The sequence below is a fragment of the Myotis brandtii genome, unplaced genomic scaffold (genome assembly GCF_000412655.1).
Source record: "Myotis brandtii unplaced genomic scaffold, ASM41265v1 scaffold164, whole genome shotgun sequence".
NCBI classification, from domain to species: domain Eukaryota; kingdom Metazoa; phylum Chordata; class Mammalia; order Chiroptera; family Vespertilionidae; genus Myotis; species Myotis brandtii.
This window is the reverse complement of record NW_005356003.1, coordinates 783,047-792,155: the sequence shown is the minus strand read 5'-3', so window position 1 is coordinate 792,155 and position 9,109 is coordinate 783,047. Positions and strand designations below refer to the sequence as shown.

Here is a 9,109-nt window from a genome sequence, read left to right as displayed (position 1 = left end):
GAAATAAGATTTGAGGTCAGCCATCTTCCAAAAAAAAAAATTTTTGCTCATTTAAAAAAGTACAAGTTAACTATACACCTTTTATCCATGAGTTTAGGAATTGTAGTGATATGGCTTAGAAAGCATAATGGCCTAAGTATTTTCAAAATATAAGTTCATGTGGAAAAGAATTTTGTTTATGTGTGTGGAGGAAACCTATAGGTTTAAAATAATATGTCAGCCAACTGATTTAAAAGACCTTTAATTGTTTTGTTTTTGAAGCCACCCTTGTCTTCCTATGAGGAATAATTGAGAGGGGATGCTTCTCTGTGTAAAACTCCAAATTGGTGGTGTTGACTTTTGAGCTTGAACATTTTCAGACTTGATTAAAACTTGGTTTATTCTAATTTCTGTATCAAAAGAGTTTTACGTGGTAACTAGTCTTATAACATGTATGTATCATATGTTTGTTCATCTAAAGCTTTTTAATCCAAATAAAAATGGAGTTTGCAAAGTGATTTGGATTAACCAGATTTGGTTGTTTGTTAAAGCTTGTCTCAGACGTTAGCTTCAAACAGGTTAACTCCTGCAAAGCTTGATTTTGTGCTGACAGGGATACAGCTGCTAATTTAGGGGAAGAGTGCTCCTCAAAGTGTCCAGACACTGGTCCAGGGCTCAGGAGCATTAACACAAAGCCAAATGTAGCCACACTGCTATCCTCAGGATGGGCAGAAATGCAGGTTTCAGTTAAAATTAAAGAGTTACTGATTGCAAAATAAAATTAAATTAAATTAAAAAAAAGAGTTACTGATTACAGAAGGTAAAGAAAGCATGTTCTAGATCAGTGATGGCGAACCTATGACATGCGTGTCAGAGGTGACACACGAACTCATTTTTTTGGTTGATTTTTCTTTGTTAAATGGCATTTAAATATATAAAATAAATATCAAAAATATAAGTCTTTGTTTTACTATGGTTGCAAATATCAAAAAATTTCTATATGTGACATGGCACCAGAGTTAAGTTAGGGTTTTTCAAAATGCTGACACGCCGAGCTCAAAAGGTTCGCCATCACTGTCCTAGATCATAAAGCCGTATAACCCGTTTCAAATAGTTGTTTGTGATCAGAAGAGATAAGTGTCCCAGGTATGTCTTTAACATGCTTATAAGCTCTTAAAACATGACCACACTTTTAATAGAAAGTGTTGGTAAAATCAACCAACTGTTTTCCTCTAATATCACTTTGCAAATCCCTGTGATTCTATTCTCCTAAGCTTAGGGCTATGCATACATCTTTGTTCATGAGTATATTTTGGATCAGTGATGTATAAAACATTCCAACTAAACACTATGAGCAAACAAATACTGCCAAGTATTACTCTATTTCTTTTTGGTTTGGAAGTGTGCTAGGTCAGCTGAAGGAAAGTTTAGAACCTAACAGACTATTTCTGTCCCAAAAATTTATGTATTCATTGGATTGTACATAAAAATGGCAAGAAATTTCACACGTGTGAAGACTAAAAAATTGATAATATTCTACTAGGAGAGAAATCCTTTGGAAAGCCTCATGTTCCACGTGCATTTTGTTTTAAAGAGAGGTTATTCAGTTGGAAAAAATCAAACTTACAAAAAGATATTAATGTAATTAATTTACATCAGAGAGATTAGACAAAACTTCCAAAATAGGACTGCTAGATGAACAAAGTTACTATGTTCCTAACTTAGGTATTTTATCAGTTCAGATGATCAAGTGAAGCTCCGAAGCCCAAATTCTTTCCACAACACTACAGTGGAGGTAGATTTCTAGCAATAAATGCTAATTAGGCTTGTCATTCTAGATTGAGTATTGTGGGGGTTTTGTTATCATTTTTGCCTTGTAGTTGACACTAGGGGGCACTGCAGTTCTACAGTCGGCATATAAGAGCAATGCCTTTTTGTTAATCCTCACCTGAGGATATTTTTTCCATTGGTTTTTTGTTTTTGTTTTTTTAAATATATTTTATTGATTTTTTTTTACAGAGAGGAAGGGAGAGGGATAGAGAGTTAGAAACTATATATATAGAAGAAAGCTCACCCTGGTTTGGGTCAGTGAATAGAGCGTCGGCCTGCAGACTGAAGGGTCCCAGGTTCGATTCTGGTCAAGTGCATGTACCTTGGTTGCAGGCGCATCCCCAGTGGGGGGCATGCAGGAGGCAGCTAATTGATGTTTTTAACTCTTCCTCTCTGTAAAATCAATAAAATATATTGGGGAAAAAGAAAGCTCTAGGGAAGATCAACACAAATTTCAGACTAGTGATTCTAGGATGGAGTCAGGAAGGTGGAACAGGGAAGGAACCCACAGCAGATATAGAAGTTAGATTATTTTATTAGTATTTACAACTATTCTTTGTAAAAACGTGTTAAGTATTCTCTATATGTAGCAAATATTAAACTTCTAAATCGGGGGGTGGAGGAACATGGAATAAGGCCATAAAATTGTATCATACCACAATTTTCTTATGCTGCAGTCCAACCAGTAAAATGCCTGTGAGGTGAGATTCACCAGCAGTTCTTGAGGTGATGCAAGTGCACCTGAGAACCACCTTCCTCCCCCGGGGGCTGCTATTCATCACTGGTCTTCACAGTCCATCTCTGGGCAGTGATTCTGAGTTTGCTTCAGGCAGTACTTTAATGAGATAATCAGTGGCTCTTTATACTGAGTTGGTTCCAACATAAATGGACTAAAATTAGAAAAACAAATCCCTAAACAATTTAGGAAGAGTTGTGTTTGTGACAGAGATCATTTGCTTCTTATTCATGAAAAATAAACTTTTGAAACAAGTGTTCTTTAATATGTAGCTATTTTCTTGTTTCAAAAGATGTAGAATGTGGCTATCCAAGCATGGGAAGATGCCTTTGCATTTTCTATCAGCTGATCCAAACTTATTCTGGATCAAATTACAAAATCTCTACCAATAGACTGGGCCTATGATTTAGCCAAGTCTATGGTTGCTTCACTGTGACGTTTACATTTCTTAGGAAAGGAGCAGCCTCTTTATTTAGCAGCTGTTTGAAAGCAGTATCTTTTATCACAGAGGGGTGTGTGAAGCCTGTCTCCCACCCCCACCCCACCCCAGTTCACAAGAGCTCCAGCCCTTGCATGTTAATGGAGCCTGGCAAGGGAAGGGTTTCACAAGAGCAAGTAATGTAATGTCTGGAATTCCCAGCACCCTAGCAAAATGTTTACAAAGTGGCAGCTGACAAATGTAATCTGCATAATTATCCTGGTTACAATGATCTTATCTGCATTAAACAAATTTTACTTAGGTCTTACTTTTATGTCCATGATTAAATGTGAATTCTGCAAAAAAGTAAACTAAGTTATAATTTTTTGCCTAAAGAATTTCACCAAGAATTCAGGCTGCACTGAAAGGCATCCTGATTGATCCTTGAATTGTTTAGGAAATAGTTCCTGGACTAGATTCATTTAATGGTTATGTTTTAGGAGGAAATAATTTTTTAAAAAAGTATATATTTTATTGATTTTTTAACAGAGAGGACAGGAGAGGGATAGAGAGTTAGAAACACCGATGAGAGAGAAACATCCATCAGCTGCCTCCTGCACACCCCCCACCGGGGATGTGCCCACAACCAAGGTACATGCCCTTGACTGGAATCGAACCTGGGACCCCTCAGTCCGCAGGCCGACGCTCTATCCACTAAGCCAAACGGGTTAGGGCAGGAGGAAATAATTTTCACACAGGAAAGTAGGTATTCAAGCAGTGATAGGAAAACAAAAAAAGTTCTTTTTAAGGCAGTTCTGTGTAAGAGATCTGAAAAGTACATTTTTATTTGTATTTATTTTACAAATTGAGAACATTTTATTCTTTTTTTAAATATTTTATTGATTTTTTTACAGAGAGGAAGGGAGAGGGATAGAGAGTCAGAAACATTGATCAGCTGCCTCCTGCACACCCCCCACCGGAGACGCGCCCACAACCAAGGCACATGCCCCTGACCGCAATCGAACCCGGGACCCTTGAGTCCGCAGGCCGACGCTCCATCCACTGAGCCAAACCGGCTAGGGCGAGAACATTTTATTCTTGAAAAACTGCTCCAACTTTGGTTAAAAACAGCAAGAGTCGGTGGTCTTTTTACCTGGGGCTGCTTTTATTCAGCCTCTCAGCCCCCACCCAGGTCAGTGGCAAAAATTGAGTGGCTTGACCAATGTGGGTCTGGTGGCAAAAACAAAAAACCCAGCAGCTTTACTGCCAGAAAGAATGTAGCATCAGTTGGGGGGCCAGGAGGAAGTCTGTGATTTTATTAATTAAAAGTAGCAAAATGGAGAGAAATGAACTAGGAAAACCTACAACATTGCTACCCTGATGTTGTAGTCCTGGTTTGGACAAGCAGTGGGCCAGATTTAACTGGGAGAATCTAAAATGAGAAAACCTTAGGCAACGTAAGTCTCCCACAGAGCTTGCTGCTGGAGCTACCACATGCCTGGGAAGGAACCATGCTATCTCGGCAGTGATTGATTGCACATGGCACAATGGAACTTTGGGGTGACAGCAGTATCCTAAAACTACGTTTCAATTTGAATTGGAACATTTATAATGACTGAAATGTTGGTCATGGTAGGAATTATACCTCAATGGAGCTGTTTTAAAAAAAAAAAATCTTTGGCCCTAGCCAGTTTGGTTCAATGGATGGAGCATCAGCCTGCGGATTGAAGGGTCCCGGGTTCGATTCTGGTCAAGGACACATACTTCAGTTGCAGGCTCCCTGCCCTGATTGAGGGTGTGCGGGAGGCAACCAATCGATGTGTCTCTCACACATCGATGTTTCTGTCTCTCCCTCTCACTTCCACTCTCTTAAAAAAAAAAAAAAATTGCCTACTGAAAAAAATCTACCATTAGTAACTGATTCAAGAAAAACTGTTCTATAATTTGTCTAATATTATCACAAACTAATATTTAATACTTATTAAAGGTCATTATTAACCAGATATGTACTTTTATTAGTTATTCTAGTAGGATATTGGCTATTACATAATTATATTCATTTTTCTTGTTTTTATTTTAAAATAATTATTGATTTCAGAGAGGAGAGAGAAGCACCAATGATGAGAATCATTGATTGGCTGCTTCCTGCACACCCCCTACTGGGGATCCAGTATGTGCCTTAAGGAAATTGAACCTTAACCCCCTGGTTCATAGGACCATGCTCAACCACTGAGCCACACCCACTGTGCTTCATTTTTCTTTTCGTAAGAACTAAACTGTTGTAGTCAACCGTTAAAATGATATATCATTTTCTTTTACTCAGACTGCCCATTATTGAATACAATGAAATGAGTTGCAGTAAAATACTACCAAATTGTCCAGTTTATTTTTGGTTGTCAAGTTCAGTATATGACAAAAAACAATTGAAAACTAAGGAATAGCTGTGGAAATTATAAATGTAAAGCTGCCTCTCTATGGTTAATAATTCACCTTTTGTTGAAGGTCGTCAGAATGAAATTAAACTGACTCAGATGTCTTTGTATCAGACACAATTCCTGATCCCTCTCCTTGCCAAATGTACAGAAATGCCATTTCCTGGCAACTAGAGAATGCAAATTCCAGATTAAATTGCCTAGCACGAACTAGGTATCTAAGAACGTTTTTATGCTTCAAATTTAATTCTCCCCTCGAATGCAGACTGCAGAGATGTCACTGAAGTAGAAAATATGGGCTGCAGTTTTCCAAGCATGTTCAAATTCTCCCATGCAGACCTCAGAGCCCGGTGAACACCATCCATACGTGCACAGGAAAGGAGGAACTTGCTGGGATGTTAGCAATGTGTTTTATGTTGTTGTTTTTTTAATATTTTTTAATTGATTTCAGAGAGGGAGAGAGAGGTAGAAACATCAATGATGAGAGTGAATCACCGATTGGCTGCCTCCCGCACACACACACTGGGGACCGAGCCTGCAACCTGGGCATGTGCCCCGACCAGGGAATTGAACTGCAACCCCCTGGTTCATAGGTTGACACTCAACCACTGAGCTATGCCAGCTTTTTGTTTTGTTGTTTTTTAATCACAGTTTACATTCAATATTATTTTGTATTAGTTTCAAGTGTACAGCACAGTGGTCAGACAACCATACACTTCACAAAGTGCTCCCCCAACACTAAGTGTATTTTTTAATGAATGTACATTTTTAAAGAATTTGAAACTAGAAAAATTTCATATTCACTTTATTGACTGCTGAAGTTCAGTCTCTGATGCTTCTTCCAGCCTTCTCTGATACTGTCTTTCTGAGGCTTTTCTCCGGTAGACATCATCTGTATTGAACAAAAATTTTACTTAGATTTTTAAGAAACTGAGGAATTAAAAATACTAAGATCTAAGTAATTTAACCAGTAGTATAGGTTGGTCACTATATCTGAATCTCAACATTAATTTTTTGGGGCTATTTTGTAAATTCTCACCCAAGGATTTTTTTCCATTTATTTTTAGAGAGAGTGGAAGGAAGGGGGAGAGACAGAGAGACACACTGATTGGTTGCCTCCCAGGACCAGGATGGAGCCTGCAACAGAGGTACATGCCCTTGACCGGAATCAAACCAGGGACCCTTCAGTCCATGGGCCTATACTCTATCCGCTGAGCCAAACCAGCTCATGCTCAACATTAATTCAATGCCAAAGTAATTTAAAACATGAGTTAAATAAGGCTATGTTAATGAAGTTCTGGACTTCAATAGCAGGGTAAGAGTTGGTATCTTCACTCTGGCTGGTGTGGTCAGGGGTTAGAGTGTTGACCTGCATATTGGAGGGTCTGGGGTTCGATTCCCGTCAAGGGCACATACTTTGGATGCAGGTTCAATCCCTGGCCCTGGTCAGGGTGCTTGCAGAAGGCAACCAACCAATGTGTCATGTGTGTCTGTCATATCAATATTTCTCTCTCTTCCTCCCCACTCCTTTCCACTCTCTAAAAATCAATGAAAAAAAATCCTCTGATGAGAATTAAAAAAAAAAAAAGAGTATCTTCAAAGACAGGATCATATCCTAGCATACCTCTTAGCAATGATTTAAGATTTTAAAACTTCCCTCACTTCCGTATCCCCCACAATTTCTACTCTCGAAATCATCCTTCTTAACTGAAACGTGGCCCCTCAAAGGTTCTTCCCGAGCTGTGGCTCTGCTGCTCCCTCTCCCACACCCAGGAACTTGGGGTGGGGAGCTGAGGTCAGCTTCCTTGTTCTCAGCTGCTGCTTTCCGGACTTCTGATTCGCCACCTTCTTCCTTCAGGGCTTGTGCCATTTGCCACCGTCTTCTCTGCACTGGTACCTGTTCTCCACTTCCTTTTCAGTCACTGAAAACAGCATCTAGCTCCCCAGCTCCTTGACCCTATCCTGTCCCAGGCAGCACCCCTGTCCTCTTAGGGATAAAGCACTAGCCTCCCTCACTTCCCTGCCTTCCCCACACAACTTCTGCCACCCATTGGCACTGTTCCTATGAAGTCATCCATTCATTCTGCTCTGACCATCACCTCTACCACCTTTCTAGCCCTTCCGTCCTTGGACCTTTACCAACTTCTTCCCCTGAGTACCCTCCCTCCGCCCCCACCCCTCCTTCTCTCTTCCTGCCCAAACCAGCTGAAATTCCTTCTCTGATCAATAACTTCTTGATACACCTTCAAAGCCCCAACCACAGAATAACCCAACTTCCTTCTCCATGCTCACTGCTTGCTTTGCCCTGTGGGGCCAAACTGATGCATCTGACTGGGTCCACTGTGACGCCTGACAACCGTTTCCTCAGCCATGACCCTGACCCTCCTTCAACCACCCGCAAACGGCATGAACTTTCTCCCAGAGAAAAATCATCAGCAGAGAACTCCTTTCAAGGGCTACTCCTACTGCCCTGCTCTGATCCCATCCTCTCCCACCTAGTCAAGGGCCGAGGCATCTCCAGTGGGGGACCCTCTGCCTTTTTCATTATATCCTCTCATCAGTGCTCATTAAATACTGATGAATGGATGAACAAAAAGACTAAATAAAAAGCACTAAAAAAAAATTTTTTTTTTTTAATGAGGATTGGCAATTCACAAGAGATCATGTTTCTGGAGGGACAAAGCAGAGCGGGCCTGGGGGTTGGGGAAGTCTCCCCAGGAGACGAACTAGCCTGTGCGGAGCTATAATGCTCAGCAAAGCAGCGCCCGGCATTCCGTTCCCAGTGCTGGGCCCTGGTGCCAATGGCCTGCCTGTAAAAACTGGTAATCAGCTAAGCGGGCAGACCAGCTCCCTCCAGGGTTTGGACTACAGAGCCCCGAGAGGACTGGCCAGTTAGCTGGAATTTCCATGAATGCCCAGGTTCCTAACCCCCGTCTACCGTGCAGTGAGCAAGTCTGTCCCCGAGACAGCATGTCACCAGCGGGCTGGCGAGGAGAGCGTCCTGAGTGGAGTCCCATGCACTCCCTTCAACGTGTGAGCAAGGTCTCAGGGTTGGACGCCGAAGTGCCTTTGTTGCCCCTCTTACTGGAGACCCCGTGAGCCCGGGCGGGTCTCCAGGGCCCAGTGAATGGAACCGCACTTGCCCTCCCGACGCGGAAAAAGCAGTTCAGCGCTGAGTGGAAGGAGCGGTCTGCAACCTGGGAATGACGACCTCCCAGGGGAAAAGGCCCCATGCCACCTCCTGCCTTCCTGAAATGAAACGGAGGCTGCTGCATGCCCACTTACAGAAGGTCTCCTTGCCCACGCGCACTTTAATCATGATCCACTCCATCGTTCCTCCCAGGACAAAAAAGAAGGGCAGAAACCTGTAGACGCCGAGCCGCTGCTTTCCGGGCACCCACTGCAGAACCCGCCTCACCTGGGCCCTGGAAAACATGCCCAACCGAGGTCGCGGAGAGGGGTGCGGAGAAACCAGGGCCGACGGGAGCTGCCTCAACCCCTGGACTGAAGCGCCCGGGTGGCGGCGAGGCCGTCCTGCCTGCCCTTGCAGAGTCCAGCGGTCGAGTTTACCGCGCCATCGCCGCCCGGTCTCTGCTCCCGGCGGGTAGATCTGCAGGAGCCCAGCGCGAGCTCCGGATCCACCAATCAGAGCACGGCAAGGCGCGGGGATTCGCCAGTAGAATGCGGTGGAGTGCGCGTGCTCCGTGAGGCCGA

At 42.6% G+C, this 9,109-nt stretch overlaps 1 protein-coding gene across 1 annotated transcript; it reads right to left on the bottom strand.

The window, feature by feature from the left end:
* Positions 1-6,183: 6,183 nt before the first annotated feature.
* SMIM4 (small integral membrane protein 4) lies at positions 6,184-9,061 on the bottom strand. Its single transcript, XM_005862351.2, has 2 exons — positions 8,681-9,061; positions 6,184-6,287 (listed from the first exon to the last, which is right to left on the bottom strand). Exons 1-2 carry the CDS (start codon positions 8,829-8,831, stop codon positions 6,196-6,198), a joined length of 243 nt encoding a protein of 80 aa, XP_005862413.1. The 5' UTR covers positions 8,832-9,061; the 3' UTR covers positions 6,184-6,195.
* Positions 9,062-9,109: the final 48 nt, after the last annotated feature.